This window comes from Mustelus asterias, chromosome 3, assembly GCF_964213995.1.
Source record: "Mustelus asterias chromosome 3, sMusAst1.hap1.1, whole genome shotgun sequence".
Classification (NCBI taxonomy): domain Eukaryota; kingdom Metazoa; phylum Chordata; class Chondrichthyes; order Carcharhiniformes; family Triakidae; genus Mustelus; species Mustelus asterias.
Window position 1 is genome coordinate 34025204 of NC_135803.1, and position 24645 is coordinate 34049848.

Consider the following 24645-nt stretch of genomic DNA (forward strand, 5'->3'; position numbering starts at 1 on the left):
TTTGCTACCAAATAAACCTGTTGGACTTTAACCTGGTGTTGTGAGACTTCTTACTGTGTTCACCCCAGTCCAACGCCAGCATCTCCACATTTTTTTTTGCAACATTGTCTGTGAAACCGCACAAATATTTAGTACTTACAGTGGAGCTGTATAGTCTCCTCAGGTGAATATCTGTAATAAATGATAAGCTGCTGCAGAACTAACATACTGATTGCTGTGGTTATTAGCTCACTCGTTAAAATGTGCTAAGGACACCCAGTGAAAGTTAATGGTTCTTCACACAGCAATTTGGTAAAACCCATCAATGGCAAGAAGTCATCTTTAACACCCCCATTTAACCATTGGAATGCACAGAAAACACTTTGTTATACTAATCTCTAAGTTCAGGCTTAAATTTTCTGTTCTGCAATCCCTATCCAAACAACGTTTAGTTCAATAATTATTGCAATTTGGAAAAGAAGGCAGCAATATATTCTACGACAAGATGATGTGCTTTCTATGTGATATTTTTTCATTGTACAGACTGGATAAATGTGCATCAGACATATCTTAGAACCCCTTTGTCTCAATGCTAATGGGTTTTTAAAATCACAAAACTAACCACTTCCACTAACAGTCTTCCAGCCTATTTTATTGCTTTCTTGGCCTGTATTAAAAAGATAAAACCAGTCAAAACTTTCTTGGTGACTAGATGGTGTATTTTTGAAATATTAATGTAGGTGTGCGCACAAATTGGGGAACTAGACAAATTCATCTTCAGCAGCTAATCTGTGAGAAAAGGTATTGGGAGGGAGATGGTCAAAAATTTAGCTGGACTTCCTTTCAGTGTAAAGTCTCGTCAGAGAGGAGTGTGGGCTGAGATAGGCCACTTAACAATTCTGTTGCTCATACTTCCACCCTGTGAGTCTCTGTGCTGGAAGACTTCCCTCATTGAATTTGCCCTAAGGTCTCAACATCTCAACCTTTGACAAGAAAAGATTTTTGTTTTTGGAATAAAGGCACTAGTTGTTCAACTTCATTTGTGAAGCTGAACTCTGCTGTTGACCTTGGAATTGTCTCATCCATGCAGACATTGCATCCAAAAGTTGCTAAAAGTCTGTTTCAGTCAAAAAACGGCAGATTATTTACTAGTCTAATAACATTTTTGATCCCACATGAACTGATTTTATCTATTTTGTTTGTACTATCAGTGTCATCCGTTGTCTTACTGCTTCTGTGCATCATTTTACTTGTAAATAAATCTCCCGTTCAGATTTCGCTTGAACAGAATGGCCCAGATTTTGTGGCCAGTGTCATAGCAATAGTGCTGAACTCAAAGAAAGCTGCTCATAAAACTCTAGCAATCTTTGTGGTAAGGGTTTTCTCTTTTTTAATGTTAGGTGAATCTACCAAGTCAAGGGGATCACCAGGTATACAACAACAATGCTGACATCAAGCAGGGTGAGAAGCCAATCACATTAAAGTATTCACAGACAGAAAAGCAGGAAGTAAAGTGCGTTGAATCTTTCACTTTTTATGATTTTTCAGATAGGGAAATAAATGATCAAGACAAACACATGGCATTGAGGTCAAAGCTGAAGTATCATGATCCAGCTTAAAAATAAAATTAAGAAACTGAATTTTTATCATAATTGAGAAATTTGACATCGAACAAGTATAAAATAAGTCTTTTCAGGTAGAGTGAAGCTATTAAGCCATAATTATAACTTAGTACACTATTAAAAATCCAGCAGTACCACTTTCGACAAGATGTAACTTTTTCAATGGAATTCCACCAATAGCTTAAAAGAGTAAAATTTTGTAATTCAGTGATTTCTATTTGATTACAGTCTTGAGGAACTTCAACAGCATGCACTGGAATGACTGACAGCAACTTCTCAATGTCCACATGAGCAGACTGCAGAAGTTGTCAGTATCAGATGAGTGAATGATGGTGAATGCTGAAAAGTTTTGCCTTCAATACTACCACAAAGTCTGGACCAATGGTGTGATGGTATAATATCTATTACCTCAGGCAGATCCAACCACTGGTATATAATTAGGGGCAATTGTCGCAGTAAGCAAAAGGTTTCTATTTCTTGGAGATTTGATCTGCTTATGGAAATGGGCCTTGTCTTTTGCTCTGAGCAGGTGTTGGGAGAAGGCGAACTGAAAAAAAGGCACTGAAAGTAAATGACACTGGACTAACATTCAAATCTAAAATTGTTCATCCAAAGCAGGATCTCGCATGTAATTCATCATTTTGATCAGAATCTGGACTTGAGTTGATTGTAATTATATTAAGTACTAAGTACGGTATATGGTTTATGTATATATCATGAGTGGTTATCAACTGAGATGGCTGAAATAAATCCATTGAGGCTGAAAGGGAGTGGGTAATGAAAATGGCCTTTGAATAATTGCATATTCATGCTAACCTTGCAATACGTTTAAATTTCAGGTTTTTTTTGGATGTTGTACTTAATTATTCCAAAGGCACTAAAATGTAAAGATATGAAAAATGCTGAACAATGCATGTAAACGTATTTCTGCACAAGAAATACTGCACTGCAGAAAAGACACAATACACCACATTAAAACTGGTCCTTTACCAATACTGGCTCTCATACTGGATATATATTTGGCTGTGAATGCACCCATCACCAAACCAACAATAGAACTCCAACATACATTTGCCAATCATGCCCGTTATTTAGAGATTGCATGAATTCTTTTAATGTTTTACTTGTTAGGGCTTTAGATATGATAGCTAGATCCAAGAGCCAATGACCCCTCCCCTGGATACACAACGCGTTATGAGGTATTAACATTTAAACAGACCTGCTGCAATCACTGTGGAACTGTGTTCCTTGAAATGTGCACTCTAATTCAGAACAGAAGTTACAATGGGGATGTTCCTGCATGGGTAGGAGCTGCTGTACAAACAGCATCCAGATTGACTTTCGTTGTTAGGATTTAGTAATGGATAGGCAAAGAAGACCATATATATAAAACTCCTGAAAAATAATGGTCTTCATTACATTATTAGACAGAGGGAGCCATGTGTTACATAAATAGGGCAAGAACACACTCTTGCAAATGAGCTGAGTGCATTCAAAATAATATTGTGGACTGGCTGGTGAGCAGTTTCTATGCAAAAATGAAAACTGCACGATAATACAACTCATCCTTTGGGCCCATTTCACTGGCACGCTGGAATGTTTGGGACAAACAGCACAGCACAAGAATTGGCCCGGTACATCATTTCAGCAACACAGTATATTCCCACATCTCACTTCAACTTTCCAGCTTAAATGCTGAACTCTAATTTCAAAGTAGATTTCCGAGTGCTTCTGCCATCCCCCTCCCCCCACACATTACACAAGCTGGCTTCATAAACAGTGGCACAAACCAAGTTTTGATATCTTTAGGACAATAATAGCTGATAAGTAAGTCTACATATTAATTCCTAGTGGAAGTGAAATCATTGTGTCAACTACTGCATTCTCAAACTCAAAAACTCAGCACAATTATTTTCAGGCTTTAGCTTATCAATTCTAAAATTAAATTTCATACAAGTTCAAACAAAAGGATATTTGCCAACGTGTGTGCTGACCAGAAAAAAAAAGACTCCAGAAGCCTGTCAACAAAATGTACAATCAGTGCTTTAAAGGTTCATCAACTTGAAATTACTCTATTGGTTAGAAGTGTATCATACAATTCCCAACACTTCTGACAACAGCTGAAAGAAAGATTTCATTTCCTCATCCAAAATCAAGTGCATTAAATGTGAATAGTGCAGTTATACTGAGGCAATTTGTTCCCTGCAAGGCTTTGTTCAGTGTGATTTGTCATCTGTGTCTGATGGACTGGATTCCCGGGGAAGTGTAAGGCTCTCCCTTCTGTCCCACAGCTTGTGTATCTCTGTGGTGTCTGACTCACTGCTGCTGTTGCCACTTTCCCTGAAACTAGCCAACGGTGGCCGCATCTTCACCCCTTTCGACGTGACCGACCCTTCGATGGCTTTTCTCAGCTGAAATAAATTGAAGCAGAGAGAGAATTGAACATTTTCTTGCAAAACAGTCAGCTACGCTACAAGCCAGGGTTACGCTCCCAATGGTACCAGGTTCCATGCCAGGAGAATGCATTTGGAAAAGTAAATCTTATGCCAATTTTATTAGTGTCAGAAATAATCTTCAGCATTACTGCATGCATTAAATGATCTGGTGTTTAGTACATTTTTTTCTTAATATAAATTTTCATATGCAATGCCTAAAGTGCAAGTGACATCTGTGTTCTATATAGAGGCATTTTAGACTTCAGATGCAAAAACAATACCAAAAATCAGTTTACTGTATTGAAAATCTTCATTCTTAAATCTTCAGGGACATTCTACAATCAAGTTTACATCACAAAAAACTGTCATTTATTAGATTGCAAGTTAAAAAAGACCCTTCAAACAATAACAAAACATATTTGGACTCTTCTCCATGGATATTACGTTGCCAACCTTGGGATTTGAACTGGAGGTTAGAGATTCTCTTTCTTTTTGGCTGATGAGGATTGGGAGAGGAGTTTAAAAATTTGGATCTTTGAGAAAGCAATGCTGAAAAGCTAGGGGCTAATTGCAATAAAGTCAGCTTGCTTGGCACCTTATATTGGCAGGTAATTTTGATGGACTGAATAATCAGATACAATTATTTTTCTTTTTCTGAAGGGTCAATATAATAAAAAAACAGTATAAACTGAACCTAATTTAATATTCTCAAAGAAACCTGAAAAGGTCGATTTTAGTCACTTAACATTAAAAATTTAACTTAGCACCTGCCCCTATTAATGATGCATTAGTAACATCAAACTTTTCCATGCATGTATTCAAGGTGAGTCAATCAGATGACATTTGAAAATGTAGTGATGATGTGTTAAAATGTTGACCCCTCTCAGTTTAAAGATATAGGGGGCAATCTTACCAAAAAAAATTGTAAGTGCCGAATGAGTGTGAAAACAGGAGAGAATAACACCCATTTTTTGGGTAAGCTCCCATATGCTATCTTATGGCACTTAGAAAAAAATAGAGGCAAAGTATGAGTCTCGCCAGTAGGGGAAGTGGACAGAGTTTTTTCACGCCAGGAAGCTAGAGTGCTATTGCGCATGTGCCTCCGATTTCCCAGTGCACTGGGTTCACTAATGTACTTTGGGGAAGGTATTTTGCATCCTTACCTTGTCTACCTACATGTGACTCCAGATCCACAGCAATGTAATTCACCCTTAACTGCTTTTAAAGTCAATTAGGGAGGGGCAATGAATTCTGGCCTTGCCAGCAATGTCCACCTCCCATGAACAAGTAAATAAGATAACTGGAAAATGTTCCTGCTCTGTGCTCCTGTCCTGGGAGCGAAAACTCAGGCCATTGCTTTCTTTCCCTATCTCTCCCTAGTGATGGCAGGAGAGAGTTATCACCATGGAGTGTCAGTCTCGGAGTTAGATCTATAGACGAATTCATTCATTTTTTGCTTGCTAACGTGACTAAGGAAGGTTGAAGTAAAGTCCATTTTGAAGGTGGGCTCATCTCCATAAGAATCTCAGATGATCGTGTTTGGTTGACTCATACGTTTGGTTTTGCTTGCTGCACTTCCTGTTCCTGTCCTCCATTCTACATCTCTCGGAACAGAGCAGCCGAGATCATGAAATGTGGGGAACCAAGAGTTCAACTCTGCATCTTACATTCTCTGAGTTTGAAATCGGGTTTAAACAGGAATCCTGTCTGCACTCTTTCCTCGGTCACTGAATTTCGTACTGCCAATAAAATGCAGATTATTTTACCTCTTTAAGAGCTACCACTCCTATTAGCTTTCCAATGCTGGTGACGTAAGCGTGGTTAAGTCCCAAGAGGGAAAACATGGTGTGAGTCTGAAAAGAGACAAGAATTTTTGTTGAATTACAATCAGCCATCTAATCAAAGTGATTCATTTATCCAGTTTAAAACAAAATAAACTCTTGATAAAAAGTTAAAGTTTATTTATTTATCAGTCACAAGTAGCCAACATTGCAATGAAGTTACTGTGAAAATCCCCGAGTCGCCACACTCCGGTGCCTGTTCGGGTACACTGAGGGAGAATTTAGCTTGGCCAATGTGCCTAACCAGCACGTCTTTCGGACTGTGGGAGGAAACCGGAGCACCCGGAGGAAACCCACGCAGACACGGGGAGAACGTGCAAACTCCACAAAGACAGTGACCCAAGCCGGGAATCAAACCCGGGTCCCTGGTGCTGTGAGGCAGCAGCGTTAACCACTGTGCCATGACCGGGTTTGATTCCCGGCTTGGGTCACTGTCTGTGTTGTTACATTGATTTCACAGTGAAGTGTGAAGCAATATTAATTTTTCAATGTGTTATTCAAGTTGTCAGCAATGGTCAGCACAAAGGCCTTTGCTGACGTCATTTTGGGAGAAAAATAATGGAGGCAATTTCTTTCATCAGGAAATAAAATATCTTTGTCAGTCAACATTTCTGAAGAATAAGGCAGACTCTGAGGTTTTGGATGTGTAACCTTTATTAGTATTGATATTATTAAAATTATCTTTAATTTTGTGAAGAGAAACATCTCACCCAGTCTTTATATATACTGAATGGCCAGCTGTGGATTCCCATTTCTAGCGTTTGTAGTTTTAACTTTTTACAAAAGAGACATTGGGTTGCAGGCCACCTACAGGTTGGAAAGCAGGTGGGTGGGCATGTAAATGAGGGCATCATGCTATCTGTCCTCACCATGGTTTTAGGAGCTGTGGGGGGGGCATTGGGCGGGTCGTCTGCCTGTGGCCCAACTGAGGCCCTTATGTGGCGATTGAATGACCAAATAAGGGCCTCATCTCACTGCAGTTCTGAGTTAAAGTGCAGCGGGAGAGACTAGTGTTCAATGTGCAACCCAGCAGGTTTAACCTTGTTAAGGCAGGGTGGGGGTGCCTCTTGCTGGAGTCCTGGTGCCAATTGGTGGCCCCTCCCCACAACTTCGTCTCATCATGTTCTCCCTTCCCACTGCCATGAACAACATGCCTCCATCCCACACATTCCTAGCTGGGGCCTGTCAGCCGAACTCTCTCAAGTTCCTGAGTATACTTCAATCCAAGTCCCTCACTGAATTTCTTTTTTATTCTTTCAAGGGCTGAGGGCATTGCTCTTCAGGCCAGCTTTTAATAGCTCCTACTTAATTGCCCTTGAGCAGGTGGTGGTGAGTCACCTTCTTTAACCGCTGCTGTCCTTGTGGTGTAGGTACACCCACAATGCTATTAGGGAGAAAGTTCCAGGATTTTGCCCCAGTGAAGGAAGGCGATATAGTTCCAAGTCAGGATGGTGTGTGGCTTGGAGGGGAACTTCCAGGTGGTGGTGTTCCCATGTCTCTGCTGCCCTTGTCCTTCTAGGTGGTAAAGGTTGCGGGTTTGGAAGGTGCTGTCGAAGGAACCTTGGTGAGTTGCAGCAGAGTATCTTGTGGTATACACTGCTGCCACTGTGCACTGGTGGTGGAGGGAGTGGATGTTGAAGGTGGTGTACAGGGTGCCAATGAAGTGGGCTGCTTTGTCCTGGATGGTGTTGAGCTTCTTGAGTTTTGTTGGAGCTTTGAGGAGTGAGGTGGTGGATACCAGCTCCTTGGTTTACTTGTAGTACTGGCAGTTTCCTCCTCTCCTGCTTGTGATGCAGATGCGCAGAGTGTCTGTCTTCCGATTGTCTGGCAGTTCTTTGAGGTGGGATTTATCCTGGAGGTAGATGAAAATCCCACCTCATACTAATTAGAGGTTGTCACACGAAAAGTTAAAGCGGGGGGAGCTGTCTAAGTGGGGGTGGGCTCACCCCCAACATTTACACTGGGGTTCGGGGAGCCCATCCTCAGTGCGTAACCCAGCATGGAAAGATTTGAAACATATCGGGCCGACTGTCACTTTAAGGAATTTGTGCTGATTACAAAGGAAAAAAGAACACACTTAAGTACAAACAGAAAGTGCGGGAAGAATTCAGCAGCAAAATGGAATTAAGGCCACAATCAGATCAGCCATGATTTTATTGAATGGCAGAGGAGGCTCAAAGGGCCACCTGGCCTACACCTGCTCCTGTTTCCTCTCTAACCTACGATCTCTGTCCGGGAACACAGCAAGATGGAGATACAGTAGCTATTTGTTGATCTTACACACCATTATAATGACAGCCAGACAGCTGAATCACTGTTACTGCTTAATATCGATGGTAACATAACAACTTTGCCAGCAGCAATGTTTAATTAGGCCGAATCCTGTTCACTTGAACAAAGCCCTTCTAATCTTTGGGTATTTGAAAATCGGGAATAATCATAATACTGGAAGGCAGATTCTGATCTCTAGTTAACAGAATCAAAGAAAGCTTGTCCCTGGAGCATTTTTGCCTCTGCTTTCCCAATGTGGCTGCTTGTTAAGTCACAGAATCACACAATTGTTACAGTGTAGGAGGCCGCCATTTGGCCCATCGTGTCTGCACCAGCTCTCCAAACGAGCATTATGGCTTAGTGCCATTCCCTTGCCTCTTCCCCGCACCCCTGCACAAAACAGCAAGAAACAAGAAAAATAGTTGAGTTGTGCCCGTTGAATATTTCTGCACATGAGGAGCCCGGTGGCACAGTGGTTAGCACTGCTGCCTCACAGCGCCAGGTACCGGGTTCAACTCCGGCCTCGGGTCACTGTCTGTGTGGACTTTGCACATTCTCCCTGTGTCTGCGTGGGTTTCCTCCGGGTGCTCCGGTTTCCTCCTAGAGTCCAAAGATGCGCGGGTTAGGTTGATTGGCCATGCTAAAATTGACCCTAGTATCAGGGGATTAACAGGGTAAATATGTAGGGTTACAGGAATGGGGCCTGAGTGGGATTGTGGTTGGCGTAGACTCGATGGGCCGGATGCCTCCTTCTGCACAGTAGGGTTTCTATGATTCTGTATATTCGCCTTAATGGAGAATTGATAGGAGTTCCAAAAACCAAATTTAATATTGTTTTGCTCCAGCTCAAGCTTTGTATTAATAAACCTAATGAGACGTGAACATTTTGAAGCACCACCACAATGGGAACAGAAATGAACAGTATATTCTTGATTCACATTGACTTCTCTGATCAAATATTCTTATCCAGATGCCTTGAGCTGCAGAGTTAATGGTGATATTATTCATTTAGGAATCATTTCAGCAATTGACTGGGCTACTAGTTAGCACTACCACACTCTCAAAATTGCTGATTTTGTGCTTGAACCACCTGCAAACATGCAGATTCCCGTTGTGATGTTACCGGAAAGATGGAACACCTCAAACGAAACTGATGGAAATGTCATATGCTTCAGAATGAAATGAAAACTTAAATAGTAATGAATCCTGAACTAAAAACAAAATGCTTCTTTATCATTTTGGGTCCTGCAAAGTGGCTACACAGTGGAAGAAATGTCACATAAGGTGCAATAGTAAAAACACTTTTCTGAGATAATAAAACATCAAGGACTATTAACAACCCTTCATCAGATTGAGATCATCACAGCGCTCTGACTAATCATCTCAGGTGAAATGTTACCATATTATTTTACTAATTCTGAGATCAATGTTTTAACATTAACGCCTAGCTCCGAAGACGTTGCTGCTCACTTAACTGACTGGTCGCTGTTCACAAAATGTCACATGAAATTTAATGCAGTGGTCTTAATAGAATCAATTGTGCATGCTGTGTATATGATAAGATAGGGCGAAATGATTAAAACTGTGCTGTTGAGTATGGATGTAAAGAAAACAGTGCATCATTCCATTTCTAAATCTATTTATATTGTACCCTCAACCCTCTGTGGAAACAAGCACCATGTTACTTTATTATCTTCCTCTTAAATATTTATGGCAGTCGTTCTGCACAGCATTATTTGCAATGTTATTGCACAACATGATGAATAATGTGCCTACTGCTGCAACTCACACTCACAAATCAGAGATTAAAACAATGAGACAGCAACCTCCATGCTGCCTACATTATCAATTATCCACATTAAGGCAATTACTTTTACTTGTATCAGTGTTTGTCGAAAACCACAGGGAAACTGCATCGCTTCTTTTACTGTAGCAATTTCAATGTCCATATGTTCTATAGAATCGCCTCTAATTTTCAATGCCAATGGCATGTTGCACATAGGAAACAAAAAATGCATTTAACTCCAGTAGGATTTTAAGTATATGAGCAGATTCTGCAGAAGAATCCTTTATATTTTTCATATAGGACATGTCTTAACAGTTGCTGCAGTTATATACGCCAGTGAAAATACAAACAGAAAAACCTTGACTACCAAGAACTTGCACTGCAGCAGTCATTAGTACATCATTCATCAGGCAATGAAATAACATTGCAAACATTCACTGCGGATACTGGAGATCTGAATTAAAAACAGAAGGTGCTGGAAAACTCAGCAGGCCTGGCAGCTATTGTGAAGAGACAAAAACAGAGTTAACCTTTTGAGTCTAATATGAATGACTTTTCTTTGAAATCCTTCTTCGATGGGCAGCACAGTGACATAGTGGTTAGCACTGCTGCCCCACAGTGCCAGGGACCCGGGTTCAATTCCGGCCTTGGGTCACTGTCGGTGTGGAGTTTGCACATTCTCCCCGTGTCTGCCTGGGTTTTCTCCTTGTGTTCATGGTTTCCTCCCACGGTCCAAAGATGTGCGGGTTGGGTTGATTGGCCATACTAAATTGACGTTACTGTCAGGGGGATTAGCAGGGTAAATATGTGGAGTTATGGGAATAAGGCCTGGGTGGGATTGTGGTTGGTGCAGACTCGATGGGCCAAATGGCCTCCTTCTGCACTGTAGGGATTCTATGATTCTATTCTATGATTCTAAGAGTCATATTAGACTCGAAGCGTTAACAGTTTCTCTCTCCCATAAGCTGCCAGACCTCCTGAGATTTTCCAGCACCTTCTGTTTTTATTATGGTTAGATGGTTAGTTATGTATATCAGATGAATGCAACAGCATTAGGGCTTAATCCCTATCCAGCTGAGGTAGGCACTGAAAGTAAGCACGCAGGTAGAGTAGGCTGTAAAGAAGGCAAATGGTATGTTGGCTTTCATTGCAAGAGGATTTGAGTATAGGGATAGGGATGTTTTGTTGCAATTGTATAGGGTATTGGTGAAGCCACACCTAGAGTATTGTGTGCAGTTTTGGTGTCCTTATCTGAGGAAGGGTATCCTTGCTATAGAGGAAGTACAGCAAAGGTTTACCAGGCAGATTCCTGGGATGGCAGGTCTGTCATATGAGAAGAGACTAAGTCAGTTAGGATTATATTCATTGGAGCTTAGAAGAGTGAGAGGGGTCTCACAGAAACTTACAAAATTCTAACAGGGTTAATTCAGAAAGAAGGTTCCCAATGGTGGGGGGGGGGTCCAGAACAAGGGGTCACAGTCTGAGGATAAAGGGTAAACCTTTTAGAACTGCGGTGAGGAGAAATTTCTTCACTCGGAGAGTGGTGAACATGTGGAATTCACCACCACAGAAAGTAGTTGAGGTCTAAACGTTGGCTGATTTCAAGAAGACATTAGATATAGCCCCTGGGGCTAAAGAGGTCAAGGGATATGGGGGGGGAGGTAGGGAAGGGGGATCAGGAGATTAAATTCGATGATCAGCCATGATCAAAATGAATGGCAGAACAGGCTTGAAGGGCCGAATGGCCTACTCCTGCTTCTAGTTTCTATGCTTCTACCTCCTCATCCTACCTGAAGGAAAAAATCACGGCACTTTGTTGTGGGTTTGGCAAGTAATTGCAAGGATCTGCCTTTGGGCAGAGAGCCTCAAGAAGAAGAAAGGAAACAATGGAATCATAACTACTTCAATTAAAAGCAAAAAACAGCAGATGCTGGAATTCTGAAACAAGAGTGGAAAAGCTAACACCACTCGGGTAGTATCTGTAGAGAGAAGAAACAAGTTGATGGCCCAGAACTTCTGATCTCCTGATAGTCATACCCCAGAGGTAGCATCCCCAAGATGTGCTAGGGGACCTCTTGAAGTCCCCATTCAATAACTACATGAAAATTACCCAGGAAGTTTGGACTTCCAATGGTCAGTTCCCTGTGCCTGGTACTCTTTAAAACTCTCAATTAAAGTTGGAGGCCTTGGATGATCTCAACTAACTACCAGAATACTTACTCAGCAAAGTTTAGAAGGATGAAAACCAGTTTTAATTACTGGGCAACTATACAACTCACCCTCCGACTTCCCTCTGGACTCCCCTACTAGCCCAGTATGGACATCCGGTTGAGAAATGGGGAGCTCTAATGCAAGGTAAGTAAATTGGAGCAGAGTGGCAATCTGACAGTAATTGTTACTCCTTGTATGATTTGGTCTGATGATTTGGGTACAGACCCTTTTTACAAAGGGGAGGTGGTGGGAGCAGGTACGATTGTGGCATTTGAGGGGCAACTAGACAAATACAGGAATAGAATGGGACTGAAAGGATACAGACTCCGTAAGGTTTTAGTTTAGGCAGCCATCATGATCGGCGCAGGCTTGGAGGGCCAAAGGGCCTGTTCCTGCGCTGTACTTTTCTTGTTCTTTGTTCTTCCTGGTCCCTGAACTATGCAAGTTAAATTGCAGATTATCTGTCCGATGTCAAAATCCTGACCACACCTCAGTTTTGAAGATTTCTTTCAATAGCATTTTGACCTCTGTTGACGAAGTTAGTGGAGCCTGTCTATTGACTTTATTACAACAGTAACCACTATGAAAAAGTCCTTAATCGGCTGTAAAGCATTTTGGGACATCTTGAGATTGTGTAAAGTGCTGTATAAGTAAAAGTTTCAAAGGGGCAAAAATCAGATGGGTTCTACACCAGGGAGATGATTCATCCAACAACATTACCGTCCAGGTGGTCTCAGAATTATTTCTAAAGTTTAAAAAAAAACCATCCAGTTTCTAATTAACTGCATATTCACACAAAATAGTACTAAATCTCTCAATGCTTCATTGACAATTGTTAAATATCATAATTAATTTTCAAATCTATCTTATTAAAATTCTAATAACTTTTAATAAAAATGCATGGGGTAATATTCAGCTAAAATTCTCAGCACAGGATAGTTATTTAGTTAATAATCTGTTTTGCAGCAACTGACACAAAACTTGCACCAACAGGCTTTTGCAATACAAAATGAATCTAGTTTCTCTTGCCTTGTGTAGAGATGTCCATTCTACAAGTTGGAAGGGTGCTGGGTCGATCTTGCAATTGTTGAAATCCACCTGCTGTTCAAACTGTTTGTCCTCCCATTCAGCAATCTAGGGAAATATTTTTAATTATTAAGTTGCTGTTACAGTCGTTCAGATTTCACACCTAAATTCAGTGCAGCAAATTGAAATAGAATTCCATTTACTGCCCGGTTGTAGTAGCACTTTGTTATGTGGTATAGACTTCCAAGTACATTAATTTAGCCTAGCATTCCATTTGTTATCACTGGAGATCTGAGGTAGACAATAAAGTTTCTAATATCTTATAGTGACTAACTTTATATCAATTCAGCACACACTCTAAACTTCACTGATGCCTTGCCCTGATTATGTCATTCAAGTTGTAAATCCCAATTACCATCTCAATTCCTTCAATTGCTCCAATATCACCTATGCATTCATAATTATAAAGGAAATTCTGGTAAGTGACAAATAAAGTTAGTTAAAATAGTTGTTTATTTACCACTTGCCTTTTAGTTATAAAGCACATTTCTTGTAATGAAGTGCAATGTTTGTGAGATTTGAAACCACATCATATTGGTCATTATTTAACTCTGAATAGGACTTCATTCCGTTCAAAATAACATAATGTAGGAAAATCAATATTCTATTAGGAAATACATCATTTTCCACTGGTACACACTAAATGAATACTTGCATACATAATTTCTATCTTTCTGCACAGGATTAATTTCTCCATATTTTCAGAAATTACCCATACTTTTAACCAGAGCTGGTCATGCAGACATCAACGGAAGTCGTACTGGTGCATGATAGTTCATCAGGGCAGGAAAAAAGTGCCCACTGCGTTGCAAGATGTGCCGGGACATTAGCCCAGATGTATCAATGAGAGGATTCAGAATATGCTTGTTGCGCTGTCAAACTATTTTGGACCTTCTGCATTAGAGAAGCAGGGTTATAATTACAAGATAGACTGACGAACCCTCAGCTACTTTATTTCACCATCTGGCAGCTGAAAGATCATTAACTCCAGGGCTGTATAAATAATATGGTAGTAGTCCCACTACACTTTTCCCACTCACTGTGTTATCTTTTTGACAAGTCAGGAGGAAATAATTCAGCCAGAGGCAGAGTCTTCTAAGAAAGTTGAACAGAGGTAAAATTAATTACCTTAATGGAATTGAATTGGCTTTGGGGGAAAGAAATTTGTACCTTTGACTTAATAATAATGAAAAGGCTTCAGAGCTGATAGAAATTTGTCTTTGTGGGCTTTCGATATCCTTGAAAAGTTACAAAAATTATTCTGGCAATATCAAATCAAGTCAGCTTTCTAAAAGCAAAATGTGCACATTTGGTATTGTGTAACAATGACTATTTCAGCAGGGCTGTAGCCAAATTCATCTTAATTATCCAGATTTTGCTATCAGCAGCAATGGAACAGTGTGTGTGGTTCTCTATGCTGACAGCTGCTGACAGAAATTTCATGGGCTTTTGAGCACAAACTTGCTATCATTGGGAGCTTGACCCAGTGCAATGCCCTCTTCCAGGAATTTGCAGCATCTGTGAACAGATTGAAGAATCCTCATCGAAACATTGCTCCTGATTACAACTCCCTCAAAACCCATTCAGCTCCACATGCGAAAATCAAGCCCTTACAGACTCCATTACAGAATTGAAAGAGGTAACCGATCACATAAAACAAAAAGAAAAACACACTAAAATGCAAAACAAAAGCACAGATCCTGACAAACGTGGAAAAAAGGTGACTAAACAGATAATAAGAACTACAAAAAAGGGGTACAAAAAGAACTTGCAAGAGAAATCAAAATCAATAAAAATTACTCTATAATTATATTTGGAAAAAAGCAATGTGGGTCGCATGAAAATTAAAATATTGTTATTATCAATGAAAATGAGGAAATGGTGAATGTGTTAGATAATTATTTAATTTAAGTCCAAGTTTTATTTATTAGTCACAAGTAAGGTTTACATTAACACTGCAATGAAGTTACTGTGAAATTCCCCCAGTCGCCACACTCCGGTGCCTGTTCGGGTCAACCTAACTAGCACGTCTTTCACACTGTGGGAGGAAACCGGCGCACCCGGAGGAAACCCACGCAGACACGGGGAGAACGTGCAAATTCCCACAGACAGTGACCCAAGCCAGGAATCGAACCCGGGTCCCTGGCACTGTGAGGCAGCAGTGCTAACCACTGTGCCACCGTGCCGCCCCAGTATCAGTATTTACAGTCCAGGATGATGTCAGCATACTGGAAACCCATAGGAAACTAATATCGAATCAGGGACAGAGACTCACCAAAATTAATACAAGCAAGCACTCAGTAATCAAGAAAATACTGTAAGAAGTCTCACAACACCCAGGTTAAAATCCAACAGATTTATTTGGAATCACGAGCTTTCGGAGTGCTGCTCCTTCATCAGGTGAGTGGAGAGTAGGTTTCACAAACATGGCATATATAGACAAAGACACAATTGCAGATAAGGGTTGTGAGACTCCTTACTGTGCCCACCCCAGTCCAACGCCGGCATCTCCACATCGAAGAAAATACTGGCACTAAAGAGCGACAAATTTCTAGCAGCAACTGTATGCAATTCTGGGCATCACACCTGAGAAGTCTATATTGAGCTGACAGGGAGTGCAGTGTTGGCTTACCAGAAAGATACCTGGACATCAAGGATTAAGTTATAAGGAGTCGTTACACAAGCAAGGGTTGTATTTAGAATAATAAGTGGTGATGTGATTGAAGTTTACAAGATATTAGGAGGAACTATTTCTGTTGGTTGGGAAGTCCAGGACCAGGGGGTTTAGCCTAACATTTAAAGCTAGACATTTCTCGGGTGAAATTAGGAAACATTCATAGAATCCCTACAGTGCAGGAGGAGGCCATTGGCCCATCGAATCTGCGCTGACCACAATCCCATTCTTAACTTCACTTTCTCACCCTCTCCCCATATCCCTCGATTCCCTGAGACCAAAATTTGTCAATCCCGCCTTAAACATGCTCAATGATGAACCATCCACAACTCTCTGCAGCAGAGCATTCCAAACTTTTTGGGTGAAGTAATTTCTCCGCATTTCAGTCCTAAATGATCGGCCCCTTATCCTGGGACTGTGCTCTCGTGTTTTAGATTCCCTGACCAGCAGAAGCAGTCTCAGTGTCTACCCTATCAAGCCCCTTCAGAATCTGGTACACATCAATGAGATTGTCTCTCATTCTTCTAAATTCCAGAGAATATGGGCCCAATTTACTTAACCTCTATTCCTGGAATCAATTTAATGTACCTTTGCTGTGACGGCTCCAGTGCAAGTATTTCCTTCCTGAAATATAAATACCACAACTACACGATATTCCACATGTGGTTTCACTAAAGCCCTGTACAACTGCAGCAAGACTTCCTTATTCTTAATCTAAACCCCTCCAGACTGCGTGGCATTCAATATAATCATAGTTGATCTCTTGCCTTAACTAAATTTTCCCGCCCACTCTCTATATCCTTTGATCTACAGAGTGGCAAATAATCTGTCTCTCTGAGCCTTAAGTCTACTCAATGATGGAGCACTCACAACGCTCTAATTGTGAGTTTGGTACCATTTAAAATATCCCCTTGGACAATTGCACTTCAACTGGAAGTAAATAGCTCCTCAGGAAATTTCACTTCCAGCGCGATGAAATCAAATATGAATGCGACATGACATAAAAAAACATGAACAAGAGAATGTCATTGAGTTCATCAAGGTCATCCTATTACCCCAGCTCCCATTATAGCCAAATGTACTTTCAACAACTTGAAATTTTGCACCTCGTCTTAAAATTTAGTTATCATTCTTTTCTTTAAAAAATGTTTGAACCAAGTTTTAAGTTTATTTATTAGTGTCACAAGTAGGCTTACATTAACACTGCAGTGAAGTTACTGTGAAAATCCCCTAGTTGCCACTCACTGGCGCCAGTTCAAAAACATTGAGGGAGAATTTAGCATGGCCAATGCACCTAACCAGCACCTCTTTTGGACTCCCACAGTCCAAAGATGTGCGGGTTAGGTTGATTGGCCATGCTAAATTGACCCTAGTGTCGGGGGATTAGCAGGGTAAATGTGTGGGGTTACGGGGATAGGGCCTGGCTGGGATGTGGTTGGTACAGACTCGATGGGCCAAATGGCCTTCTTTTGTACTGTAGGGATTCTATGAAACCAGAGCACTTGGAGGAAAGCCATGCAGACACGGGGAGAACATACAGACTCCGCACAGACAGTGACCCAAGCTGGGAATCAGTAGTGCTGTGAGGCAGCAGTGCTAACCATTATGCCACCGTGCCACCATACAGGTTTATAGTAAAGAAGGAGGACATTCGTTCTATTGTTTCTGTGCACGCTTGACTAGAATAAGCCAAACTAATTATACTGTTCTACTCTCTCCTTACAGTTCTTTATCTTGCTTCATTTCAACCATTTCAGTAATTTTCTCTTAAAAAGAAGCATCAAACTGGGATCACTTGAGTTCCACTCACGTAAAATATAGCCTGGTTTACGAGCGGATATTGCTGACCATTTGCCTATGCCAGAATGTAAAGCCAGTGTAAACCAGATGCAAATGCAGTGCCACCAATAAAGGGAATATACAGGAATGCGACATCTACCAAGATGCCACATTTCACCGTGTCCCCTGGTCAAGCCACTCCTCCACATCTGTCATCATTGTACTGAACAGAGATAAACTTATTGAGAAGGTCATTCACATTACTTAGCTTGACCAAGCAGAGGTGGGGTACAGGATCTGAAACATCTAGGATGTCTTTTGGATAACAATTGTGAAGATTTCAGTAAGATTTTGTAAGAATTGTGAAGATAAAAATGCAGAAATCTCAATTACGCCAATATCACGATTTTGTTCAGGCTGTGATAGTACATAAATGGTGCAGATCCAGGAGACTTGTGCAAGCTGACTGATGGCGACGTAAAGCAGGGAGTTTCAGCAGATATCTCATGGAAAGGGCACATATGATCAAGAATATTGATTATGTAATCATGTTTCAGTGACAAATTTCTGTGAATAATACAGTACAGCTCAGCACTTATGCCATTGTGCCACTGAGTCTTCCAGAAAATTCCATTCTCTGCCTCAACCATTTCCTGTGGTAAAATAATCTATGCTTCAACGATCTACTATATAAAAAAATTCTTTTCAATGACTCTCTTCATTCTTATAATGACTCCGAACAGCAGAAATAGCCTTTCCCCATTCACTCTTTAGAATGACCTTCCCTCCATCACAAGGTCAGAAATGGGTAGGTTCGCTAAAGATTGCGCAGTGTCCAGTACCATTCATGATTCCTCAGCCATTGAACTAGTCCATTGCTGCGTGCCACAAGACCTGGACTACATTCAGGCTTGGGTTGATAAGTGGCAAATAATATTTGTACCACAACAGTGGCAGGCAATGACCATGTGCAGCAAGAGAGAACGTAACAATTTTCCCTTGACATTCCCATTGCTGAATCCCTCAACATTCTAGGGGGTTAGCATTGACCAGGAACTTAACTGAACTAGCCATACAAATATTGAGCAGGATTTTCTGTATTGCCTGCAGCGTATTTCATGGTGATGGAAGTGATCCACTGTTGGTCGCTGGCGGGATCTTCTGATCCTGCTGCTGTCAACAGGATTTCCTGTTCAATGCACCCCCGCCACTGGGAAACCCACTGTGGGGTTTCACCATCTGCAGGACCAGAAGGTCCCATTTGCGAGAACGGCTGGAAAATTCCAGCCACTGTCTCTACAAAAGCAGGTTAAAGGCTGGGAATTCTGCAGTGAATAACTCACTTCTGGACTTCCCAAAGCCAGTCCATATCTACAAGGCACATGTCAGGTGTGTGATGGAATACTTACCACTTGCCTGGATGAGTACAGCCCCAAGAACACTCAAGAAGCTTGATACCAAACAGGACAAAGCTGCCCACTTGTCAGCTCCCTATTCACCACATTCACTCCTTCCACTACCAACACGACAGCAGTGTACACCACCTACAAGATGCAATGCAGCATTTCACCAAGGCTCCTTCAACAGCACCTTCCACAGACACAACCTTTACAAAACCTCTACTTTATAATTTTCCCTTGACATTCCCATTGCTGAATCCCTCACCATCAACATTCTGGGGGGGGGGGGGGTTAGCATTGACAAGGAACTTAACTGAACTAGCCATATAAATATAGAGTGGGGTTTTCTGTACTGCCCGCAGCACTGTGGTAGAAGTGATCTGCTGTGATGGTAGTGATCCGCTGTGATGGAAGTGATCCGCTATTGATCAGTGACGGAATGTGGGTCACTGACCCACTGCTGTCAACAGGGTTTCCTGTTCAATGCACCCCCGACCCCCATCCCCACGGCCACTGGGAAACCCGCCTTTACACAACCTCTACTCTATAATTTTCCCTTGACATTCCCATTGCTAAATCCCCCACCATTAACATTCTAGAGTAGAGGTTGTATCATAGAGTCATAGAGGTTTACAGCATGGAAACAGGCCCTTCGGCCCAACTTCTTCATGCCGACCTTTGTTTTAAACCCCTAACCTAATCCCATTTGCCCGCATTTGGCCCATATCCCTCTATACCCATTTTATCCATGTCACTATCTAAATGCTTTTTAAAAGACAAAATTGTACCTGCCTCTACTACTACCTCTGGCAGCTTGTTCCAGATACTCACCACCCTTTGTGTGAAAAAATTGCCCTTCTAGACACTTTTGTATCTCTCCCCTCTCACCTTAAACCTATGCCGTCTAGTTTTAGACTCCCCTACCTTTGGGAAAAGATATTGACTATCTACCTTATCTGTGTCCCTCATTATTTTATAGACCTCTATAAGGTCACCCCTCAGCCTCCTACGCTCCAGAGAAAAAAGTCCCAGTCTATCCAGCCTCTCCTTATAACTCAAACCATCAAGTCCCGGTAGCATCCTAGTAAATCTTCTCTGCACTCTTTCTAGTTTAATAATATCCTTTCTATAATAGGGTGACCAGAACTGTACACAGTATTCCAAGTGTGGCCTTACCAATGTCTTGTACACCTCCAACAAGACGTCCCAACTCATGTATTCAATGTTCTGATGAAACCAAGCATGCTGAATGCCTTCTTCACCACTCTGTCCACCTGTGACTCCACTTTCAAGGAGCTATGAACATGTACCCCTAGCTCTCTTTGTTCTGTAACTCTCCCCAATGCCCTACCATTAACTGAGTAAGTCCTGCCCTGGTTCAATCGACCAAAATGCATCACCTCGCATTTGTCTTAATTGAACTCCATCTGCCATTCGTCAGCCCACTGGCCCAATTGATCAAGATCCCGTTGCAATCGGAGATAACTTTCTTCACTGTCTACTATGCCACCAATCTTGGTATCATCTGCAAACTTACTAACCATGCCCCCTATATTCTCATCCAAATCATTAATATAAATGACAAATAACAGTGGACCCAGTACTGATCCCTGAGGCACACCGCTGGTCACAGGCCTCCAGTTTGAAAAACAACCCTCTACAACCACCCTCTGGTTTCTGTGAAGAAGCCAATTTTGTACCCATTTAGATACCTCACCCTGGATCCCGTGAGATTTAACCTTATGCAACAACCTACCATACGGTACCTTGTCAAAGGCCTTGCTAAAGTCCATGTAGACAACATCAACTGCACTGCCCTCATCTACCTTCTTGGTTCCCCCTTCAAAAAACTCAATCAAATTTGTGAGGTATGATTTTCCACTCACAAAGCCATGCTGACTGTCCCTAATCAGTCCTTGCATCTCTAAATGCCTGTAGATCCTGTCTCTCAAAATACCTTCCAACAACTTATCCACCACAGATGTGAGGCTCACTGGCCTATAGTTCCCAGACCTTTCCCTGCAGCCCTTTTTAAACAAAGGCACAACATTTGCCACTCTCCAATCTTCAGGCACCTTACCCGTGACTATCAATGATTCAAATATCTCTGCTAGGGGACCCGCAATTTCCTCCCTAGCCTCCCACAATGTCCTGGGATACACTTCATCAGGTCCTGGGGATTTATCTATCTTGATGCGCTTTAAGACTTCCAGCACCTCCTTCTCTGTAATATGTACACTCCTCAAGACATCACTATTTATTTCCCCAAGTTCCCTAACATCCATGCTTTTCTCAATAGTAAATACTGATGAGAAATATTCACTTAGGATCTCACCCATCTCTGTGTGGATCCGCACACAGATGACCTTGTTGATCCTTAAGAGGCCCTGCTCTCTCCCTTGTTACCCTTTTGCCCTTTATGTATTTGTAGAAGCTCTTTGGATTCTCCTTTGCCCTATCTGCCAAAACAATCTCGTGTCCCCTTTTCGCCCTCCTGATTTCCCTCTCAACTCTACTCCTACACCCCCTATACTCTTCAAGGATTCACTTGATCCCAGCTGCCTATGCATGTCATGTGCCTCTTTCTTCTTCTTGACCAGGGCCTCAATATCCCGAGTCATCCAGGGTTCCCGACTTCTGCCAGCCTTGCCCTTCACTCTAAGAGGAATGTGTTTACCCTGAACCCTGGTTAACACACTTTTGAAAGCCTGCCACTTACCAGACGTCGCTTTGCCTTCCCACAGACTCCCCCAATTAATTCTTGAAAGTTCCTGCCTGATACCATCAAAATTTTAATTTTTGGGCCAGACCTATCATTCTCCATAGCTATCTTAAAACTAATAGAATTATGGTCACTGGTCCCAAAGTGATCCCTCACTAACATTTCTGTTACCTGCCCTTCCTTATTTCCCAAGAGGAGGTCAAATTTTGCTGCCTCTCTAGTCGGGCTGTCCACATACTGAATGAGAAATTCCTCCTGAATGCACTCAACAAATTTCTCTCCATCCAACCCTCTAATACTATGGCTGTCCCAGTCAATGTTGGGAAAATTAAAATCTCCGACTATTACGACCCTATTTTTCTTGGGGCGATCTGTAATCTCCTTGCATATTTGCTCCTCAATTTCCCGCCGACTATTTGAGGGCCTATAGTACAACCCTATCAAAGTGATTTCCCCCTTCTTATTTCTCAGTTCTACCCATATAGACTCAGTGGTCGAACCCTCGAATATATCCCCTCTCAGTGCGGCCGTGATGTTTTCTCTAATCAAAAGTGCAACTCCCCCTCCTTTCTTACCTCCTGTTCCATCTTTCCTATAGCATCTGTCCCCTGGAACATTGAGCTGCCAGTCCTGTCCCTCCCTTAGCCATGTTTCAGTAATTGCTATAATATCCCAGTCCCACGTACCCATCCATGCCCTGAGTTCATCTGCCTTGCCCATCGGGCCTCTTGCATTGAAATAAATGCAGTTTAATCTGGACTTCCCTTGCCCTCTGTCTTGCTTTTGCCTCATCTGTCTGGTACTAGGATTACTGACACTGCCTTTACTACTTAATGTGCTCTCTTTAACTTCTGTGCTGTCCTCAAACTTCTCTTCTGTCTCCCTACTGCTTTGGATCCCATCCCCCTGCCAAACTAGTTTAAACCCTCCCGAGTGGCTCCAGCAAATCTCCCCGCCAGGATGTTAGTCCCCCTCCAGTTCAGATGCAACCCCTCCCTCTTGAACAGATCAGCCCTTCCCCAGAAAAGACCCCAATGATCCAAAAATCTAAATCCCTGCCCCCTTGCACCAACTCTCAAGCCACGCATTCATCTGCCTAATCTTCCTATTCCTACTCTCACTAGCACGTGGCACTGGCAGTAGTCCTGAAATTACTACCTTCGAGGTCCTGCACTTTAGCCTTCTGCCTCACTCTCTATATTCACACTTCAGGACTTCATCCCTTTTCCTACCTATGTCGTTGGTACCAATATGTACAACGACCTCTGGCTGCACACCCTCCCGCTGTGGCTGTGGAAGGTGCTGTCGATGGAGCCTTGGTGAAATGCTGCAGTGCTTCTACCTAGAAGGACTAGGGAAACAGGCACAGGGGAATGGGACCACCTGCTAATATCCCTCCAAGCCACACACCATCCTAAGTTGGAACTAAATCACCATGCCTTCTGTATCGCTGGGTTAAAATCCTGGAAATCTCTTCTCAGCAAGCACTGGCGGTGTGCCTACATGAGGTGATCTGCAGTGTCTCATCACTGCCCTTTCAAGGGCAATTAGGGATGGGCAACATCCCATGAAAAAATAATCCAAAAAGAATTCTTCATAATTTAGAAATCTCTATTTGTAGCCTACACTGCACCATTGGAAACAAGGTTCCTACCCTGGCATCATCCTGGTGAATCAACACTGTAAATTCTAAGTGGCTTTAATGACCTTCCCATAAATCAGTAACCAAAACTGAACACAATGCTGTGGCTAACTTTACCTTACTTACAGATTTATTCTTACTTGTATTCTATGTCCCTTTTAAAAATAGAAAGTGTTTCTGTTTTTTTTAAAAATTGGTTTTAGCGACTCATAGTCATGTTTTCAGGCAATAATGGACAGGATTTTCCAGCCCTTCCTGCCAGCAGGGTCTTCCAGACCCACCAAAGATGACCCCCACTTCCCCCCCACCGCCATGGCGGGGCCCGATGGCAGGACGGGCAGCCACACAAAGTGGCGTGGATGTCGGCGGGACTGGAAGCTCCTGCTTTTGGCCAATGGTGAGCCTGAAATTCCCGCCCTATATAATTAAGCCTCCCAAATTTCACCACTTATCTACATCCTTCACACTTTCCACTGAATTAATACTTTCTCCTCCAAAATAACTTTTTCTCTTATACTTATCCACATTGATTACATCTTCTGCCTGTAAAGCCATTCTATTAACAGATGTCTTCCTGAAGTCTTTTACATTCTTTAGCAAATTTTGAATTGTAGGTTTTCTTACAAATTATCCATTTTGCTAATAATAGAATTGGATCCAAGACTAAACACTGGGGTATGCCACTTTCAGTTTTCCCCCACTGAGAAACATCTATATGTTGTAACTCTTTATTTCCTGCCTGTTAATCACCTTTCTCTCCACAGTTTTACATTTCCTCATTCTGGAAATTTGCTTCTTCTGGAGATAATTAATTGAATGCCTTCTTCCTTCTTGTTCAAAGAGGTAACATTGATTTCTCCTGAATCTTACCGTGTCGTTTTCATATTTAATGGTAATTGAAAAACAGAGGCCAGAGTTTCTATTCTCTCCTCTTTGACTTCAATCATTTTGGCTGAGAGTCATCAGAATCTAGTATGTATTCAATACATGCATTTTTGCTTTGTGTCAAAAAAACAGGAACACAATACTCTTCAAATATGCATAGACTAGTATTACTTAGTGTATCTTTCTAACCGTTAATCTCAGTATTCTGGACATACATCCCAGGATTTTTCATTGGAAAAATCACTTTATCCAGACACAAAGGCTGGAATTCTCCCATCCCGCCAATGGAACTCTAGCGGGGCGGGGCGAGGG

General features: G+C 41.8%; 1 protein-coding gene across 2 annotated transcripts in view; it reads right to left on the reverse strand.

Annotated features, from left to right (window-relative positions):
- Positions 1–1229: 1229 nt before the first annotated feature.
- The window catches only part of LOC144489456 (chloride channel protein 2-like), a 563382-nt gene continuing 539966 nt past the window's right edge, over positions 1230–24645 (reverse strand). For both annotated transcript variants that reach the window (XM_078207326.1, XM_078207318.1), the window contains 3 exons: positions 13175–13279; positions 5803–5889; positions 1230–4012 (listed from right to left, as the gene is read on the reverse strand). In XM_078207326.1, coding sequence (XP_078063452.1) covers positions 3818–4012; positions 5803–5889; positions 13175–13279 — 387 coding nt within the window. In that variant the 3' untranslated portion in view covers positions 1230–3817. The remainder of the gene's footprint in view (positions 4013–5802; positions 5890–13174; positions 13280–24645) is intronic.